At 42.7% G+C, this 22,173-nt stretch overlaps 1 protein-coding gene across 2 annotated transcripts in view; it reads right to left on the bottom strand.

The window, feature by feature from the left end:
• Nucleotides 1-20,360, bottom strand: part of ZNF235 (zinc finger protein 235) — a 33,121-nt gene extending 12,761 nt beyond the window's left edge. The window contains exons 1-3 of one of the 2 annotated variants that reach the window (XM_045442042.1): nt 18,623-20,360; nt 15,461-15,587; nt 14,648-14,743 (exon numbers count right to left, since the gene is read on the bottom strand). In XM_045442042.1, coding sequence (XP_045297998.1) covers nt 14,648-14,743; nt 15,461-15,587; nt 18,623-18,952 — 553 coding nt within the window. In that variant the 5' untranslated portion in view covers nt 18,953-20,360. The remainder of the gene's footprint in view (nt 1-14,647; nt 14,744-15,460; nt 15,588-18,622) is intronic. The other variant, XM_045442043.1, reaches the window with a different exon arrangement.
• Nucleotides 20,361-22,173: the final 1,813 nt, after the last annotated feature.

The following is a 22,173-nucleotide window of genomic DNA, read 5'->3' as shown; positions in this document are numbered from 1 at the left end:
GCAAGTCAAATGCAACAATGCATAAAAAGAATTAGATGCTGTGGTCAAGCATACTAGGCATGTAAGAAAGGTTCAATCCTGGAAAATTAATCCATTACATGAAAAAACTACAGAAAAATCACATAAGACTATCAAAAGATACAGAGAAAAAGCATTTGATAAAATCCAATACTTGTTTATAATAAAAACTCTCAAGCAAACCAGGAATATAGATGAAATTCCTCAACTGGAGAAAGGACATCTAACTAGTATCTTTGTGAGACACATACAACCTTCCCGCTAAAATCAGGAATCTCTTAGCACTCCTTTTCAACAGTGTACTGTAAGTCCCAGCTAACGCAAATGGGTACAGATTGCAAAGGAAGAAATAAAACGTTGTTGGTGAATGATGTGATTGTCTATGTAGAAACCCCCAAAGAATCAATGAAAAAACCTCCTGGAACTAATAAACAATTACAGCAAGGATGCAGAACACAAAATTGATACAAAAAAGTATATTGCTCCCTTATACACAAGCAATGGACAAGTGGAATTGGAAATTACGATAGCATTATCATTTACATTAGCACCCCCTAAGAGTCTATGTTCAGGGATAAAAAGCCCCAAGACTGTCAAGATGTCAGTCCTTCACAATCCCGATCAAAATCCCAGCGAGACATCTGGTGGATATCGACAAATGGATTTAGAAGTTTCTACGGAAACGCAAAAGACCCAGAAGAGCCAACACAGTATTGAAGGAGAATTACAAGGTTGGAAGACGCGTTAAGCAACACCTAGACCTATTCTATAGAGCTGCAGTATTCAAGATGGTGTAGAATTGGCGACAAAAGAAATGGACCAATGGAGTGGAATAAAGACGTGAGAAATAGGGCTCAAGCAAATATAATCAGCTGATCTTTGACAACGGGGTAAAGACAATACAATGAAGCAAAGACAGTCGGTGCTAGAACAACCGGACATTCACATGCGGAAAAAAAAAAAAAAAAAAAACAATCCATATGGAGTGTTTAAGCTTTTTGCAAACATGAACTCAAAGCATAGACCTTAACGTAAACGCAAAACTAGCAAACTCCTAAATGAAGTTTCTGCTCTGTGCAAGCCGCGTCAAGAGAGTAAGGGGAGTCAGGGAGAAAATATCTGTAAAAAATATATGTGGCAAAGGAACTCGTCAAAGCCAACAATAAGAAAACAATGTGTTTAAAATATGGACAAAAGCCCTGAACAGACACATCACCGAAGAAAATATACTAATAGCAAACAGGCCTCCGAAAAGGTGTTCAACATCACATGTCCTTAGTGAACTGCAAATCAAAATGAGATACCACTACACCTATTAGGATGGCCCAAATCCCAAAGGTCAACACCACTGCTGGTGAGTATCTAACCGGAAGCCTCAATTCACTGCTGCTGAAAATGCAAAATGGTATGGCCACTTTGGAAGATAGTCTGGCAGTTTCTTATAAAGCCACAAAAGTAAATAGTGCACCTTGGTACTTACCAGATGAGTGGAAAACGTACGTCCACACAAAAATCATCACACAGATGTTTGCGGCAGCTTTATTCATAATTGTCAAAACTTGGAAGCCATCAAGCTGAATGGATGAATAAACTGTGGTACATCCAGACAATGGACTATCGTCCAGTGCTAAAAAGAACAGAGCTATCAAGCCCTGAGGGAACTTTAAATGCACATTGCTAAGTGAAAGAAGTGAATCTGAAACAGCTGAAAGCTCTAAGATTCCACCTGACATCCTGGGAAAGGCAAATCTATGGAGACAAAAGCATCGCTAGTTGACAGTGTCTAGAGGGGAGGGGGAATTAACAGGTAGAGCACGGAGAATTTTAAGGCAATCTGTTCTGGATCATACCGTAATGGTAGATACATACCACTAGAAATTTGTACAAACTCCTACAATGTACAACGGCAAGAGCAAACTCTGAAGTATAGACACTGGGCGATGATGATGTATCCCTGTAGGTTCATCGACTGCAACAAAAGTACCACTCTAGTATCAAATGTTGACAGGGAAGGCTGTGTGTGTGCCTGCACGTGGGTGTAGTCTAGAGGAACTCTCTGTATCTTCTGCTCAATTTTGCTGTGAACCTAAAAGTTACGTGAAAAATAAAACCTATTTTAAAAATGTATTTATAGGGGCGCCTGGGTGGCTCAGTCAGTTGAGCGTCTGACTTCGGCTCAGGTCATGATCTCACAGTTTGTGGGTTTGCGCCCCACATCAGGCTCTGTACTGACCGCTTGCTCAGAGCCTGGAGCCTGCTTCAGATTCTGTGTCTCCTTCCCTCTCTGCTCCTCCCCCACTCACGCTTTGTCTCACTCTGTTTCTCAAAAATAAATAAAATGTAAAAAAATTAAAAAAAATGAAAATAAAAATAAAAATGTATTTATAGACTTAAATACACGCCAGTGGAAAAAAATGAATAAAAAGTAACACATATATGCCAACCATAAGATCCAACCATTCCATTTGTTACTCTTGCCTAAGAAAAATGAAGGTGTATGCCAATACACACACATATATAAGAATATTCAGCATCTTCACTCGTAATAGCCCAAAGCTGGACAAACCCGTCAGCAGGTGAACGAATAAACAAATAGTAGTATATTCACACTGGAATACTACTTAGCAATAAAAAGGAATGAACTATGGATAGATGCAACAACACGGGTGAATCTCAACCTATACTGAGTAAAATAAGACAGCCAAGGGAAAGAAAAAACACTATATGATTTAAAAAAAGTTTTAGGGGCCCCTGGGTGGCTCAGTTGGTTAAGGGTCTGACTTTGGCTCAGATCACAATCTCACGGTTCATCAGTTCGAGCCCCGCATCGGGCTCTGTGCTGACAGCTCAGAGCCTGGAGCCTGCTTCAGATTCTGGGCCTCCCTCTCTCTTTGCCCTCCCCTGCTTGCATTCTGTGTCTGTCTCTCTGTGTCTCAAAATTAAGCATTAAATTTTTTTTTTTAATTAAAAAAAAGTCCTGTAGAGTGACAGAAAGTAGATCAGTAGTTGCTTGGGGACGGGTGTGGGACATGAAGAAGGGGAGAGAGGGAGAGATTACAAGTGGGCATGAGAATTGTGCACAACTTTTAAAGATTTCTTTTGCATTAGAGTACTTCCCAAATTAACCCCCCCTTCCAGATCTGGCAAGAAAAAGCCAAAACTGTTCAGGGCTGGGGAACAGGAAGTTTAGGGTGGAAATCCTGGAAGCCAGAAAGCCACAGAAGTAAGATTAATCTAAGTTTTTCCCAAATCCCTGGCTCACCATTAATGGCACAGGGTAAAATTTGTGAGTTTGATTCTCTGCTGACTCAGTGCTATTACTTACCCCAAACACCGTTTGGAGTGTCAAAGGTCACAACTCAAGGTTGGAAACACCACTGGAAATTTAGGGGAGAAAAACCAAAGGTAAGGGATCCACAGAGGGTCCGTCCCTAACTAGGACTATAAACCCTACCCACATCTTTGGCAGATCTCTTGACTATGCAGACGTAGCAAAGACCCCAGGGCCTGGACTAAAAAAGCAGCAGCCAGAAGTCATGAGAGGCATTACAGCAAAACACCAAAAAATATTTAATCTGCCCAAAATATTACAGAAAACGACAGATGAGCAAAGAGAGAAGACCCAAAGGCACGATGATGAATGTAAACACACCCGTATTAATAACTACACTGTGTGTGAATGTACTACCCAAAAATCGGAAGGCAGATGTTGGCAGATCACATAAAAAGAAAAGATCCAACTACACACTGTCAACAAGACACCTATTCTAAATATGCATCGTTAAAGAAAATAAAAGACATACAAATATATCATGCAAAGCCTAAGAAAGATTGAGTGGCTAAACTAGTATCGGATAAAAAGAGACTCTACGAAATAGATGTGGATGGAGGTAGAGTGTATTATACTAAGTGAAATAAATCAGAAAAAGACAACTACTGTATGACTTCCCACACATGTGGAATTTTAAGAAGCATAACAGATGAACAAAGGGGAAGGAAAAAAAAAAGAGGGAAGCAAACCGTAAGAGACTCTTACCTCTAGAGAGCAAACTGAGGGTTGCTGGAGGGGAGGTGGGCAAAGGGATGCCTTAGATGGGTGATGGGTATGAAGGAGGGCACTTGTGATCAGCACTGGGTGTTGCATGTGTTGTATGTAAATGAGGAGCCACTAAATTCTACACCTGAAATGAATATTACACTTGATGCTAATTAACTGGAATTTGAATACAAACTGGAAACAAAAACAAACAGAACACTATTAAAGACAGAGAGAGCCATAATAAAAGGGTCAATATGGCAAAATGATGTAAAAATTACAAACGCATATGTATCTAACAAAGGCTACAAAACACACGAAGCAAAAACAGAAACTAAGAGATGGACAAAACTACAGAGTTAGAGATTTTAACACACTTCTCTTAGTTGGTGAAACAATTTGACCATAAAAAAAAAAAAAAATCAGTGAAACAATACAAACTCTGAACCCTTAAAATTAACCATTTTAACTAAAATGAAACTTATAGATCATCACTGCACCCAGCTATAGAACACACATTTTTTCTCCAAATACACATGCAAAAATCCATCAAAATAACTGTATCTAGGGGTTATGAAAAAAGTTTCAAAACACTGGAATACTGAAGAGTATGTTCTCTGACCAGAGTGGAATTAAATTCAAAACCAGTAACAATAAAGCTGGAGGTATCACAATCCCACAAGATACACTACAAAGCTATAGTAATCAAAATAGTATGGTAGTGGCACAAAGACACATAGATCAATGGAACAGAAGAGAGAGCCCAGAAAGAAACCCCTGCTTATATGGTTAATTAATCTTTGACAAAGGAGGCAAAAATATACAACGGGGCAAAGACAGTCTTTCTTTTATTTAAAGTTTATTTACTCTGAGAGACAGATCTTGTGTGCACGTGCAAGAAGGGGAAGGGCAGAGAGAGAGAGAGAGAGAGAGAGAGAGAGAGAGAGAGAACTCACGACTGTGAGATCATGACCTGAGCCAAAATCAAGAGTCGGACACTTAACTGACTGAGCCACCCAGATGCCCCAAGACAGTCTCTTTAATAACTGGTGCTGGGAAAACTGGACCACTTTCTTATATTACACACAAAAATAAAGTCAAAATGGATTAAAGACCTAAGTGTGAGATCCGAAATCCTAAAAATCCTAGAAGAGAGCACAGGTAGTAATCTCTTCGACACTGGCCTTAGAAACATTTTTCTACATCTATCTCTTCAGGCAAAGAAAACAGAAGCACAAATAAACTACTGGAGTTACACTAAAATAAAAAGCTTTTGCACACCAAAGGAAACCATCAGTGAAATAAAAAGGCAACCTACTTAATAAAAGAAGACATTTGCAAATGATATATCTGAGAAGAGATTACCATCCAAAACATATAAACAACTTACATATAACTTAACACCAAAAAACCAAATAACCCAATTCAACAGCCGGCAAAAGACCCGAATAGACATTTTTCCAAAGAAGACATATAAATGGCCAAGAGACACATGAAAAGACACCCAACATCACTTACCATCAGGAAAATGCCAATCAAAACCAGAATGAGATATCACATCCTATCTGTCAGAATGGCTAGTATCAAAAAGATGAATAATAAGCACTGATGAGGATGTGGAGAAAAAGGAACCACTGCCTACTGCTGGTAGGAATGTAAATTGGTGCAGCCACTGTGGAAAACCGTATGAGGGTTCCTCAAAAAATCAAAAATAGAATTACCATATGGAGCGCCTGGGTGGCTCAGTCAGTTAAGCATCCAATTTCGGCTTGGGTCATGATCTCGCGGTTCATGGGGTCCAGCCCCGCGTCGGGCTCTGTGCTGCCAGCTCGGAGCCTGGAGCCCGCTTCAGATTCTGTGTCTCCCTCTCTCTCTGCCCCTCCCCTGCTCTTGCTCTGTCTCTCTCTCTCAAAAATAAATCAACATTTAAAAAAATTAAAAAAAAAATAGAATTACCATATAATCTAGTAATTCCACTACTGGATATTTACCAAAAGAAAACAAAACACCAATTCAAAAAGATACACGCACCCCTATATTTACTGCAGCATCATTTACAACAGGCAAGACATGGAAGCAGCCCAAGTGTCCATCAACAGGATGAAGAAGATGTGGGGTGTGTGTGTGTGTGCGTGCGTGTGTGTGTGTGTGTCCATACACACACACAGACATACATACACGCGATGGAATAGTAGTCATAAAAGAGAATGAGATCTTGCCATTTGCAACAACATGGATAGACCTAGGAGGTATTATGCTGAGTGAACGAAGTCAGAGAAATAACTTGATTCCACTTATAGGTGGAATCTAACAGTCAAAACATGCAAACAAAATGGAAACAGGCCCGTAAATACAGGCAACTAGTGATTGCTGGAGGGGCGTGAGGGATGGGCAAAATAGGTGAAGGGGAGTGGGAAGTATAGGATCCCGACTTCGGAATGGGTGACTTACAGGGATGAAAGGTACAGCAATGGTATTGTAACAGTGCTGTATGGTGACAGGTGGCAGACATTGCATACGGTCGTCTACTCTCTATGCTGCACACCTGAAACGAATGTATCATCGTATGCCAACTAGATGTCAATAAAAAGACTAGATTGAAATCACAGTGAAGACATCCAGAGAAGTCCTAACAATACGAAAATTAAATACACTCTAAGCAACCCACACGTCAAACAGGAAATTGCATGGGAAATTAGAAAACATTTTGAAATAGTGATGAAGGAACATTATATCACCATTTCTGGCGTGCAGTTAAATAGCACTCAGAGGTACTTTTATAGCTTTAAACGTTTACATTAGGAAACAAGAAAGGTCTAAAATCAAACACCTAAGGTTCCATCTCAAGAAGCCGTGAAAAGAGTAGGAAAGAAGAGTAAAAATCACATAAATAGAAACAAACAATAGGGAAAATTCAGTATCAGTCATGAAAGCTAGGATATTACTACAGATCTTAGAGGCATTAAAATAAGGGGATATATTCAACAACTTAGATAAGATGTACTGATTCCCGGAAACATACAAATAACCAAATCTGTAGCAAGAAAAGCAAAAAATCTAAAGAGTCCAGGGATTTAATTCATAAAAACATTCTCACAATAAGACCAGACGACTTCACCAGTGGATTCTGCTTGGCACTCAGGAAAGGAGTAATACCAGTCCTACACAAACCCTTCCAGAAAACAGAAGAGGAAGGTATACCTGAATGTCACTTGTGTAAGGCCAGTATTACCTCGACATCAAAACCAGACAAAGATATCAAGTCCCAAGAACGTTACAAATCAAAATCCCCAACAAAAGTACAAATATCCTTAATAAAGAACAAATCTTGTTTGTTTCTACAAACATAATAAAAAGAATAGGAGTACATCATGAATAGGTGGGGTTAATCCCAGCGTTAAAGACAAGACGACAGGCCCCGAATGGAGTTGCATATGCTAAGCCTCATGCCCCCACACCAAGACTTAGTATAATTTTTGGCTCACCCAGAAATGCAATCTTAAACCACTCGGGAATCCCCTGATCTGCTCTCGTTAGGTAGCCTGCCATCCCCTAAAGGGAAAGTAACCTTGCACATGACCAACCTGCTTTTGTGCCTCACAGAACTTCCTTGTCCGTGTTGCGTTCTGCCTGTAAGTCTTTTACTTTATATAGCTCCTGAGGGAGCTTTTCTATCTGCTCTCATGAATGCTGCCTGATTCAGGAATCACTGAATAAAGCCAGTAAGACGTTTAAAATGTAGTCAGCCGAATTTTGGGTTTTAATAGGAGGAACGCAAGGTTGTTTTAACACGTGAAATCGCCAATGCATTTTATCGTATTTACAACATACAAGAGAAAATGTAATGATCACCTCAGTATTTTATGAAAGATGTATATGCGTATACTATTACCCATTCATGATAAAAACTCTGAAACTAAGAACAGAAGGGAATTCAACCGAAAAAGAAAACCTACAGCCAACGCCATTATCAGTGCTGAAAGACTGACCCTGTTCACCTGCCTTGAGGCAAGCAAACAAACAAAAAAAACCCAAAGGCATTCAGATCGGAAAGAAGAAAAAATATACGTTTGTACATCATGATCTTCTACATAGAAAATCTTTAGGAATGTGCAAAAATGCCTCTAGAACATAACAATATGGGAAGACTGCAGACTACAATGTTGATGTCAAAAATTAACTGTATTCCTAGGAGGTAGAAGCAAACAACTGAGAAATGAAATATATAGTGTCAAAAAAATAAAACATTTCTGAAAAATTAGAGATATATATAAAACCTATCTGCTGAATGCTATAAAATGTGATATTGTGATTTATAAAATATACATATTTTGGTCTTCAGTTCCTGGCCCGCAGTTCCCCAAATCCTTGAAATTTCCTAAGAGAAAAGAACAATGGGAGCATCTTTGTTATAATATTTGGTCTCTTTTCCTAAGCTCCTGAAATCCTTCCATAGCCATAAAGGTGAAATGGGTGTCCTATACTTCCTAACAAACCTCTTTCAACCACATCTGGGTTTAGGTTAATGAGGTGACTTTTGGAAATCCTCTAAGGATGGGAAGCTGGTTGCCATGAAAGCCAGCCTTGATTACAGGGTTGGAATTTTTAGTCCCACCTCCTGACCTCTGGGGGAAGGGAGAGGGCCAGAAAGCTGAACCAATCACTAACAGCCAATGACCTAATCGATCATGCCTAACTAATGAGGCCTCCATAAAAACCCAAAAGGAGGGGGTTTGGGGAACTTTCAGGTAGGTGGACATGTGGAGATGCAGGGAGAGTGGTGAGCCCAGAGAGTGCCTGGAAGTTCCACACCCCTCCCCACATATTTTGCCCTACGCGTCCCTTCCATGTGGCTGTTTAGTTATATCCCCTTGTAATAAACTGATAATCTAGTAAGTAAACGGTATCTCTGAGTTCTGTGAGCCACTAAAGCAAATTAATTGAACCCAAGGTTGGGGTTGAGGGAACCTCTGAAGCACAGTTAACAATCTGGCCTTATCACTGGCTTCTGAAAGGGGGTGAAGGGTGAGGGGTGGGGATCTTATAGAACTGAGCCCTTAACCTGTAGGATCTGACGCTGTATCCAGACAGATGGTGTCAGAATTGAGTTGAAATGTATGACACCCAGCTGGAATCTTGACTAATTGCTTAGTATGGCAATAACCTCCACTTATTAGAACTGGTATCAGAATTATAGAATTGAGATGTGTCCCTACAAAAAAAAGAAAAAAAAAGAGTCAACTAAACACACACACAAAATGTAATAATGAAGGAAAAGAGGGCCAAAAAAGCGCTATGATATACCTGAAACAAATATAAAAACAAATAACAAAATGGCAAAAGTCCTTCCCTATCAATAATTACTTTAAATGTAAATGGATTAAACTCCCCAATCAAAAGGCATAAACTGGAGGAATGGATTAAACAAAACAAAACAAAACATGATCCAGCTATAAGCTGTCTACAAGAGACTTTATATCTAAGACCATGCATAGCTTGAAAGTGACATGACAGGGGTGCCTGGGTGGCTTGGTCAGCTGAGCATCCAACTTTGGCTCCCATCACGATCTCATAGTTCATGAGTTTGATGAGCCTCGCATCGGGCTTGCTGCTGTCAGCGCAGAGCCCGCTATGGATCCTCTGCTCCCCCAACCATGCCTTTCCCCCACTCACACCCTCTCTCTCTCAAAAATGAATAAACATTAAAAAAGAAGAAGAAGAAAAACAGAAAGTGACAGGACAGAAAGATATCCCATGCAAAAGAGAGCTGGATAGCTATAACTGGTGTCAGACAAAAAAGAGTTTTAAGTCAAAAACTTATAAGAAACAATCTGTACTGATAAAAGAGTCAATGCACCAAGAAGATATAAAAATTACAAATGGATATATACTAAACCAGAATACCAAATATATGAGGCAAATATAGACGAATTGAAGGGATAAATAGCTATCGATAGTAACAGAAGGAACATTCAATATCCTGCTTTCAGTAATGGATAGAACTAGACAAAAGATCAAGGAAATAGAGAACTTAACACTACAAGCCAACTGGACCTAACATACACAGGAAATGCCACCCGACAACAGCATAATATACATTTTTCTCAAGTCGTTCTCCAGGGCAGACCATATGTGAAGCCATATAACAAGTCTTTAACAAACTTTTTTCAAAAGATTGAATGAAATCATACAACAAATTTTTCTAATCGCAATGGACTGAAGCTAGAAATCAAAAGCAGGAATCTTGGAAAATTGACGAATATGTGGAACTCAAAACATACTTATCAATAACCAATGAATCAAAGAAAAACAATCACAAATAAAATTAGAAAATATCTGGAGACAAATGAAAATGAAAATCCAGGGTACCAAAACTTAGGGGAAGCAGTGAAAGCATTGCAAAGAAGAAAATTTTTATCTGTAAATACTTGCATCAAAAAAGAGATCCAACAATTCCACTTCTGGATATACATCCAAAGGAAACAAAATCACGGTTCAAAAGAGATATTTACACCCCCACGTTCACTGCATTATTTACAATAGCTGAGACATGGAAATCATCCAAGTGTTCGTAACTAATGAACAGATAATGAAAATGTCACACACACACACGCACACACACACACACACACACGCAGGAATATGATTCAGCCATAAAAAAGAAGAAAATGTGTAACAACGTGGATGGACTCTGCGGGCATTATGCTAAGTGGAATAAATCAGACAAATACCCTATGATCTCATTTATGTGTGGAATCCAAAAATATCAAATTTACAGAAACAGAGATCAGATTTATGGTCGTGAGAGTTGGGGGTGGGGTGCGTGATGGAAATTGGGAAGAAAGATGTAAAATCATTTATGTTCATAGATAATATGATCTTATATGTAGAAAGCCTGAAAGACTCCACATAAGAATTGTTAAAATAAGTGAATTCAGCAGGATACAAAGCCACGCACAAAAACCAGTTGCATTTCTACATACAAAGAGTGAACAATCAGAAAAGGAAATCGAGAAAAACAAATCAAAGCCACAATGAGATACCACCTCACATCTTTCAGAATGGCTAACATTAACAACTCAGGCAACAACAGATGTTGGTGAGGATGCGGAGTAAGAGGATCTCTTTTGCACTGATGGTGGGAATGCAAGCTGGTGCAGCCACTCTGGAAAAGAGTATGGAGGTTCCTCAAAAGATTAAAAATACAACCACCCTATGACCCAGCAACTGCACTACTAGGTATTTATCCAAGGGATACAGGTGTGCTGTTTCAAAGGGGCACATGCACCCCAATGTTTATAGCAGCACTATCGACAGTAGCCAAAGTATGGAAAGAGCCTAAATGTCCATTGATGGATGAATGGATAAAGAAGATGTGGTATGTGTATATATGTATGTATATATAATATATATAATATAATATATATATACATACATACCATATGTATATATGAAGTATTACTTAACAATCAAAAAGAATGAAATTTTGCCATTTGCAACAACGTGGATGGAACTGGAGGGTATTACGCTAAGTGAAATTAGTCAGAGAAAGACAAAAATCATATGACTTCACTCCTATGAGGACTTTAAGAGACAAAGCAGATGAACAGAAGGGAAGGGAAACAAAAATAATATAAAAACAGGGAGGGGGACAAAACAGAAGAGACTCATAAATGTGGAGAACAAACTGAGGGTTGCTGGAGGGGCTGTAGGTGGGAGGATGGGCTAAATGGGCAAGGGGCATTAAGAAAGACACTTGTTGGCACGAACACTGGGTGTTATATGTAGGGGATGAATGCCTGGATTCTACTCCTGAAATCCTATGCTAACTAACCTGGATGTAAATTAAAAAAAAAAAAAAAATCCATATACAATAGCACCAAGAAGAATGAAACTTGGGAATTAACTGAACCAAGGAGGTGAAAGACATGTACACTGAAAAGTACAAAACATTGATAAATTAAAAACATTACAAAAATGGAATGACAGCCTATGTTCCTGAATTGGAAGGTTTACTATCGTTAAGATATCAGTGCTATGTGGTCAAAGGACCTACAGGTTCAATGCAATCTCTATCAAAATCCGAAGAGTACAGAAACAGAAAAACCCATCCTAAATTCACATGGAATCTCAAGGGACCCTCAGTGGCCAAAACAACCTTTAAAAAACAAAAAAAGTTGGGGGGCGCCTGGGTGGCGCAGTCGGTTGAGCGTCCGACTTCAGCCAGGTCACGATCTCGCGGTACCGGGAGTTCGAGCCCCACGTCAGGCTCTGGGCTGATGGCTCAGAGCCTGGAGCCTGTTTCCGATTCTGTGTCTCCCTCTCTCTCTGCCCCTCCCTCATTCATGCTCTGTCTCTCTCTGTCCCCCAAAAAATAAATAAACATTGAAAAAAAAAATTAAAAAAAAAAACAAAAAAAGTTGGAGGTAGTCACTTCCTGATTTCAAAACTTACTATAAAGCTGCTGTAGTCAAAAAAGTGTGGTACTGGCATAAAGACATACAGACCGAGGGAATAGTCTACAAGGCCCCAAAATGAACCATTGCATACACAGTCAAGTGGTTTTTGACAAGGGTGCCAAGACCACTGAATGGGAAAAGGACAGTCTTTTCAATAAATGGTGCTGGAAATATTGGCTATTTACACGCAAAAGCATGAAGTCAGATCTTTCCTTATACCATATTCACAAGTTACTTCAAAATGCATCAAAAATCAAAACATAGGAGCAAAAACTATAAAACTCCTAGGAGAAAGAATACGCCAAAAGCTTTGTGATACTGGATTTGACAATGATTTCTTGGCTAGGACACCAAAGGCACAGCGAAGAAAACACACTGACAAATTTGAAAATTTCATGAAAATGAAAAACTCTTGTGCATCAGAAGACACTGTCAACAGAGTAAAAAGGCCACACACAAAATGAGAAAATACTTGCAAATCATATATCTGAAACAGGATTGGTATTCAGAACACAGAGAACTCCTAAAACTCAAAGGAAAACAAACAATCGGACTCAAAAATGGACAAAAGACTTGCACAGATATTTCTCCAAAGAAGAAACACAAATGGCTACTAAGCACATGAAAAGATGATCAATATCAGAAATTATCAGAGAACCGCAAATCAAAACAAGGTACCGCTTTGCACCCATCAGGGTGGCTATTAAGGGGAAAAAAAAAACAACCCACGAACACAAGTGTTGGTGAGGGTGAAGAAAACTGGAACCCTTGTGTATTCTGTGGGAACATAAAACAGTGCAGCTATCGTGAAAAACGGTATGGCAGTTCCTCAAAAATTAAAAACAGAATTACCAGGGGCACCTGGGTGGCTTAGTCGGGTAAGCATCTGACTCTTGATTCAGCACAGGTCATGATCTCATGGTCGTGAGACAGAGCCTCCCTGGGGCTCCGTGCTGGGCATGGAACCTGCTTAAGATTCTCTCTCCCCCTCTCTGTCCTCCCCAACTTGCTTGCAGTCTCTCTCTCTCTCTCTCTCTCTCCCCCTCCCTTCCTCTCCCAAGGAAAAAAAATAGAATTGCTAACACGATCCAACACTTCTGTTCTGGGTATACACACAAAAAATGGAAAGCAAGGACTTGAACAGATATTTGTACACCCATGTTCACAGCAGCATTTTTCACCATAACCAAACGGTACAAACCCAAATGTCCATCAATGGATGACGAAAATGTGATAGGTGCACACGACGCGACGTTACTCAGCCATAAAAAAGGAAATTCTGACATGCGTTGCAACACAATCAACCTTGAAGACGTTATGCTAAGTGAAATAAACCAGGTGCAAATGGCAAATGTCGCATGACTCCACTTCCACGAGGTACGTGAAATAGTCAAATCCACAGAGACGGAAAGGAGAACAGTGGTCGCCAGGAAGTGGGGTAAGAGAAGAACAGGGGGCGCTGTTTACGGTGCAGGGTTCCAGTGTGGGATGATGGAAACGTTCTGGAGATGGACAGCACGGAGGGTTGTGCAACAGTGTGGATGTACCTAAGGCCCACTTAAAGATGGTTGAAATAAAGGGTATTGTGTGTATTTTACCACAATGTAAAAATCCCAGATGCTAGTAAGTCTGGCGGTATAGTGCTTACGCGCAAATGAAGGCAAGTCAGGGACACGGCGCGTGCCGGGAGATGGCATTTTAAGTGGTGGTCGGATGAGGCCTTGGATAGAAGGACTTCGGATAGACAGGAGCGAGCGAGAAGGCAAGAGCGGTCAGACGTGTACCGGCTGGCAGCATTCCGGCCGGAGGAGAGAACGGGAAAGGTCCTAATGCAGAAGCGCCTGTGTGCCGTGAGGCTGGCAGACAGAGGGAGGGGGACGTGATGGGAGGAAAACGTAGAATGAGTGGTGAGGCTGGGGGAACGAGCCCATACCACAGGACCTTCCAGGCCCCTGGAACACGCTGGGTTTTATTCTGAGTAAAAGGAGAAGCCCGGGGAGGGACTGAAGCAGGTGCGACGCAGCGGGACTGAGGTTTTCAAGGGGCCTCTCTGGCTGCTGCACGAAGATTAGCCAGGACGCAGGCAGATCGAGGGGACCGTCCCCTGCCAGGACCCGAGCCGCACCATTCTCACCCGAGTGCCTACCTCTTTGGGTGTGGATCTCCTTCATGCAAAGCTTTTCCTCTCTCTCCAACTGGGATATCACATCTGGTTTGGAGGACGAATGCCCTGTGGAAAGAGAAGACGCGAGTGAAAACACGAAGGGCGCGAGGACTGAAAACCGTGGGTTCCCATCCCATAATGTGAGGCTCTGCCCCTCCCCGCAGCAGTGGTTACCAAACACTTTTCCGTCACGACCCACGATGAGCAGTATGCTTGGCATCATTAGAAATCTATTCTTACCACACAAATTACTGAAATAAATGACCAAACGAACGGTTTCTAACCACTGTCTGTTTTCCTCACATCCTTCCCCGTCTGACACCCCTCAATGTAAACAGCTGAACTTAACGTGTCAAGGTGAACCCCCGCTAAGGAGCTCTGTCCTGTAAGTATTCTAGATTAGAAGACAGTCGGTGCCGTTTACGAACGTCCTGACCCACCAGTGGCTCGTGATCTACAAGTTTAAAAAAGATGCCTGAAATATGGAGCCAGGCGAAGACAAGCTTAACTGTTCATTTACAGTTCATTTACACGAGACCATGTCTGCCTCGGAACAAAGAGTAGAAACATCTCGTCTCCATGTTCTAAAGGGACTGGGAAACCCTGGTCTCTGAGGAGCCCTGAAGCCTTAAACTAGTGGGCGGAGGCCAGGGATGTCACTCAACATCCCAATAGGCACAGGACGGCCCTCACAACAAAGAAATATCTGCCCCCGATGCCAACAGTGCCAAGGTGAAGAAACCCTGCTCGAGGGGATGAGTGACAGAAAGGTCTTGCGCTCACCCACAGAGACCAGGTTCCGGAAGTTCTCCAGCATCACTTCTCGGTACAGCTTCCTCTGGGTGGGGTCCAGCAGCCCCAGCTCCTCCTCCGTGAAGACCACAGCCACGTCCTTGAACGTCACCGCCTCCTACAACACCAAGCACACGTAACCTCGAGCTCGCACCCCATGGCCACTGGGAGCGGGGCAGCACGGAGAAGGTGGAGATACGGGGGAAGCCGTTCCCGATTCTGAGGGAACCGAGCAACTCTTCTCATAGCTTCTCCTCTTCCCCTTCCACAGTCTTACCAAACACGCTAGGGCCGTGCAGGGGAGGGGAAGGAGAGGGAAGAAGGAGAAAAACACCTCGTATACAGGTAGCATCGTGCCCTTTATGCTGTTTTCATACAGATCTCAGCCAACTGTCCTGTTACTTCCCTAGGATAAGTTCCAGGAAGTGGCATTTGCACTCTTGAAAAATATGCACCTTGATTTTGTTAATATAATGGCAACTTTCCCCATTAACTCTTCCCGTAAAAGATTACAAGTATTCTGGACTCTCTACACTCTGGCCCAAACTGGGGGCACCTGGCTGCCTCTGTTGGTAGAGCTTTGAGACTTTTGATCTCAGGGCTGTGAGTCTGAGCCCCACGTATGGTGTAGAGATTATTTAAAAATAAAATCTTCGAAACGAAACAACCAGAACACAGTCTTTTCGACACAGTGTGGCAACTACGCTCAAGTAATAAAAGATCATCTTTCCATTTTTTTTCACATATTACCTGTTCATTTCCTTTGTTCATAATCCTACCGGAGTATCTTATGCATCAGTAAAATTCCTACTGAGAATATCAAGCCTTTTTTCTAGCATGTATAAATTCTTAGCCACCACCCCCCAGCCCCAACTCGTGGAAATAAAAACTCTGGCTGGAGTTCTGAGCACCTGTGTACTAAACAACGACTTGACATGTCTGACACAGAAGAGACAGGCACTAAGAAAAGGAATGAGGTGACGACAATGTTATGTTTGGAGACCCCCATCCACCAGATCTGCCAGCACACATGTAGCCTGGCCTGAGGTCCCCGAACAGAGAAGTCTCTTTTCTTCTGGGTCTTTCCATTTACCCTAATCGGACACCTGAAACTCCCGACTCAGGCAATGGGAACTTTAGGGTCAGCTGGGAACCGAGTGGATTTCAGGAGGTATCTGAAGGTTCACAAACCTGTTTCTTCATGTGAAAATGCAAAGAAGACCAGGTATATCCTCACACAGCTGTTCCCACAGAGCAAATGCCTGGCAAATCCCTAGTGCTCAAGATTTTTTCTTTTTTTAATTTTTTTTTTCAACGTTTATTTATTTTTTTTGGGACAGAGAGAGACAGAGCATGAACGGGGGAGGGGCAGAGAGAGAGGGAGACACAGAATCGGAAACAGGCTCCAGGCTCTGAGCCATCAGCCCAGAGCCCGACGCGGGGCTCGAACTCACGGACCGTGAGATCGTGACCTGGCTGAAGTCGGACGCTTAACCGACTGCGCCACCCAGGCGCCCCAAGATTTTTAAAAATAAGTACGTGCTGGGGCGCCTGGGTGGCTCAGTTAAGCGTCTGACTTCGTCTCAGGTCATTATCTCACAGCTTGTGGGTTCGAGCCCCACATCGGGCTCTGTGCTGACAGCTGGGAGCCTGGAGCCTGCTTCGGATTCTGTGTCTCCCTCTCTCTCTGCCCCTCCCTGCTCAAACTCTGTCTCTTTCTCTCTCAAAAAATAAACATTAAAAAAAGATTTTTTTTTTAAATGTGCTTCTTCAAAACATACTAATGCATCAACGAATAAAACAAATATTTAACTATATAATACACACATGATTTAACTTAAAATTAAAAAAAAGGAATCTAGCTTTTAAGAAGTATTTAAATTTATTTACTTACTCGTTTTTAAGTAACCTGTACACCCAATGTGGGGCTTGAACTCACAACCCCAAGATCAAGAGTCACACGCTCTACCCTGAGCCAGCCAGGCGCTCTCAGAATCTAGCTCTTGCTGTTTGAAAACTAAAATTATTGGGGCGCCTGGGTGGCGCAGTCGGTTAAGCGTCCGACTTCAGCCAGGTCACGATCTCGCAGTCTGTGAGTTCGAGCCCCGCGTCGGGCTCTGGGCTGATGGCTCAGAGCCTGGAGCCTGTTTCCGATTCTGTGTCTCCCTCTCTCTCTGCCCCTGCCCCGTTCATGCTCTGTCTCTCTCTGTCCCAAAAATAAATAAAACGTTGAAAAAAAAAAATTAAAAAAAAAAAAAAAAAAAAGAAAACTAAAATTATTTTCTGAGTTCAGTCTCTGGCAGACTCTGCTGCTCCAAGCCATACTGCAGACATTCTTGTCACAATGAATGAGGCACCACATGTGAGAAAACAATCGAGTCCCCAGAACTTTCAAGAGAAATAAAAAATGACTGACTTCTCAGAATTTCTGTATGGGGTGAAAGGTTATATGTAAGCAAATTGTTATTGTAAACATCTCTAAAATGGTAAGATCCATGTGGGTTTTATATGGAGAATGGGGTAAAACAGCAGGTAAATTATAGAAAATAATGTGACCCTTTACACTGTAGGTAATTATCAAGTTGCATTTTAAAAATCCAAAATGGGGGGCACCTGGGTGGCTCAGTGGGTTGAGACTCTTGATCTCAGCTCAGGTTATTATCTCACTGTTCGTGGGACTGAGCCCTGCGTCGGGCTCTGCACTGACAGCTCAGACCCTGCTTGGGGTTCTCTCTCCTTCTCTCTCTCTGCCCCTCTCCCGCTCACTCACACTCTTTCTCTTTCTCTCTCAAGATAACGAAATACACATTAAAAGAAATAAAATATTAAAAATCCAAAGTGCTACTTAAACCGTGATTACAAGTCTAGACACGTAAACACAAATATGGCACAATTAAAACTGTTCATTTGTAAACATGTTTAGAACGTGCAAGTTTTTTTTTTTTTTAAGTTTTTTTAAATATCAATTTTCACGCTGTTATTTGGCAATAAACAAAAAACAAGAGGCTGGTACACAACAATTATTCAAGTGCCTGGGGTTCTTGCCAAGTAGGAGGGTAAATGCTTCCACCCTTCCCAAGTAGGGGGTTAATGCGTCCACACTTTGTGAAACGAGAGGTCATTTTAAGGAACAGAAAGGCAAAACCAACTTACCTGGAATTTGGTCATTTTTTTCTCCTTTTCCTTTTGGGGAAGGGCAGAGTTCCGGGAAGGCAAAGCTGTGGATGGGAAAGCCGTCGTGAGAGAGCCGTCAGTCCACACGGCACTTGTGGGAACCCCATAGAGGTGCCCCTGTAGACCAGGGGCTGGACTCCGGCTTCCTCTGGGCTCCCCCAGACAGCTGACTGAGCTCAGGAACAGTCCCTCACCTAAGCGCTTCTGGTAGCTTCCAGAGTATTCCTGAGCCTGGGTCTCAGACGAAATGAGAAGCAGGCAGGCAGTATAACTTAACGGGGCCAAGGTGCATGAGTTCAAGCTCTGCATTTCTACTTACTACTGTCTACTCACCACCAGTGTAAACCTTGAGCAAATCTGTGCCTCAATCCAGTCACCTGTAAATGGGTATAATAATAATGCGGGTATTCCCTATTCCCTACGGTGTCAGACAGGCAGATGCTTTTATGCTTCCCAAAACTTCCCTTGCAAATGTGCTTTCTAGAAAATAAATCTTTTCAGAAACCCACAGTTCAGAGATGAAGGCTCCAGGTGGCAAGTCACTGATACCCTAGGAAAGTAATTATTATTATTATTTTTAATGTTTAATTTATTTTCGAGAGAGGCACACACAGAGAATCCAAAGCAGGCTCCAGGCTCTGGGCTGCCAGCACGGAGCCTGACTCGGGGCTCGAACTCACCAACGGTGAGATCACGACTGAGCCCAAGTTGCAGGCTCAACCGACTGAGCCACCCAGGAGCCCCCAGGAAAGTCTAATTCTGACTGGTTGCCCACAGATAATTTGTTCTGCTGCTAATGAAAAACTGCCATGATTTCCCCCCAATGACACCATTTTAATAGGCGTAATTACTTGAGCATGTTATTAAGCTCAACAAAGTTTCCTCTCCCATATGCATGAAGGCAATGACTGATTGAAACCGCAGACTAAGAAATCCTGCTGCATCTTAAATGAACAACACGCAGCTATTACACGTTCTGAACACTTAAGGACTCAGTACACCACAGGCACCCTGCGAAGCCGTGCGCAGGACTGTTTCTCTGGGATCAGCCACAAAGAACTTTCCCCGGGATCCAGCTGAAGATAACTCTCCATCCTAATCAAGGATCTGGGAAGAGTCCAGGAATCCCGGAATGGCCCCACAGCAGAGATCGGTGAAGGGCCAGTGGAGCGGCAGCCGGGGCTCCGACCCCACGCCCCAATGCCAGCCTCTCAGGAGCTTCTAAATAACAGGGGGCCCGATATTATGACAGCATTCCCGGCACCACCCAACATTTTACTAGGCACTAGGCACTGGTTTTAAGCGTTTCGTATATAATCTCATCTAATTCTTAGAAGAACACTACTGGGCAGGCACTAACCCTTTTCAGCCAGGGGGAAACGGAGGCAGGGAAATGCTAATCACTGGCCCAGTGTGTCACCTCGAGGCACACGCACAGCTGGCTCTAGGGGTGAGGGAGGAGAGCTCTGGGCGCGGAGAGCGCGGGAGACCTTCAAACTCCGCACGCCACGCGCGCCCGCCCCCACGCGGAGGCTTCGTCGCCGCTGCCTCCGTCCCCGCCCTCCGCCGCGACTCCTATGCCCCATGAGCGAGGACCCGGCGGCTGCTGGCCTCACGCCGAGGCCGAGAAGGCTCGGAGGGACCGCAGGGGCGCGGGGTTAACTCACCTCCCTGCCAACAATCTCGGCCCCGACCTCGCCTTCTCGGAGCGGAAGTGTCCCTGACTGTACCCCGCTCCTGGACTACACTTCCCAGAATGCCCAAGCGGAAGCGCCTCCGATTTCACGCAACTTCTGGACTACATTTCCCAGAATGCAGCTTGCGGGACCGCCCTTCCAACAGCTGACTCTTGTTTGGGTGTAAAGCGGGTTCAGGTTGGGTTACCTCGCTGGTGCTTTAACTGTCAGGTTTCTTTTTGTTTTATTCATTTCTTAGAGCGCCTGAGAAAATTGCGAGTTGAAAAAAATTCGGTCGTATTAAAGAAAAACGGACCAAAATTTTTAGGGGAAGGCTGGATCTCAAACTTGTATCAAATGCCGGCTCCCCGATATCTCCAGTACCACCGTCGGGTAATACACGGAGTTTATTGCTAATCGCAGTGAGGGAGGAGAACACCACAGCGATGGACACGGCACCTTGACACGGACACGAAGTCAAGGTTGAATTTACTGAGAATTGCAAGTTCGGTTGCAGGCGGGTCTTTCAGTGCGATGGACTTGGATTAGACTCGCGTAGGCCAGGATTGGGGAGAACAGCAAGGGTTTTTAGGTGCCAACGGTTGCTTTCTTTTGCAGAGATTGAAGAATTGATGGACCTTGTGGAAGTTCCTTTGTTGAACAATCAAGCACTTTGCTAGGACAGGAATCCCCTGGAGTAGTAAACGTGTGCTAATGACGACTGAACAGTTATGTTAACGTAGACGGTAGACGGTGGTAAAGGAGGTAGGTAGATAGGAAATTTCAGTCTTCGGTGACCATAGCTGTTCGAAGCTGTGTCTCATGCGGAGGGGAAGGAACAGAGGTAAAGGGAGTTTGTTTGACTCCTCTGCCTCCTTTATTCCACAAGGCACCTAAGGGCTCTTGACACCATTTTGTGGCATGATCTATTCATTCCAATATGCTAAGAATATACAAAAAGTAGATACAAATGTTGATTATGCCTAAAAGAGAAATATCTTGAACTTCGTTTAAAAAAAAATGAGTTGTGTTAAAAAAAAAAAAAAGCCAAGTAAATTAAAAAATCTAATTGGCTTTATGTAACCATTCATGAATTGAGCAGCATCCCTTCTGGTAAATGGAAAGAAGCTCCTGGGAACTTTCCAAAGTAAACAAGACCTTTCGTTCCTCACCTGAGATAAAGAGCCCAAGACCCCATCCAGTTTATACTGGCTCTCAGAGCATGCCCATAGCCCCTTCTCCTTGTCCGACAGTTACCTCTGCTTCATTATCCTATTGAAGTCTCCACCCGAAGAGAAGCACAAGAGTTCATTAACGTAACATAGGATGCATGTGTAGGCATGTTTTCTAAGCGCCTATGCACGACCTTATGCCCACCTTTGCATAAAATGACAAAGCTCCTCCTACTGAATATTCATCCTAAACCCCAAAAAGAAACGTCTCACCGCTACCAGGGGAGTCACAGCTTTGGAAGTTATTCCCTGTGATCTCCTTATTTGCTGCAAATAAAATTTCCTTTGTGTGACAGCTCCACTTGGTGTTGTCTCTATCTGTAACTCACCAAGGAGCAAACTCACATTAGTTTGGTGGCAGAACCAAACTAAAATGGAGTCTCTTAGGTCAGGGACAAAATGGAGATGGTTAATGCAGGTGCAAAAAGGAAACTTAACCTAACCTTACAGGAATTTACAGCTCATCTCAGAAATCAGTGGAGGACACCAGTCAATCCCCAAATGCCAAGTCTGTTCACGGCTATGTCTGGACTTCCTTTCCTTGACTCAGCTACCCTGATCCAAATAAGAAAGAAGACCACTGGGCAACCAATCAACTAAAAAAGACAAATGACTTCCATAT

This window comes from Leopardus geoffroyi, chromosome E2 (genome assembly GCF_018350155.1).
Source record: "Leopardus geoffroyi isolate Oge1 chromosome E2, O.geoffroyi_Oge1_pat1.0, whole genome shotgun sequence".
Classification (NCBI taxonomy): domain Eukaryota; kingdom Metazoa; phylum Chordata; class Mammalia; order Carnivora; family Felidae; genus Leopardus; species Leopardus geoffroyi.
The sequence above is the reverse complement of the archived record's forward strand: the minus strand, read 5'-3'. Positions and strand labels throughout refer to the sequence as shown.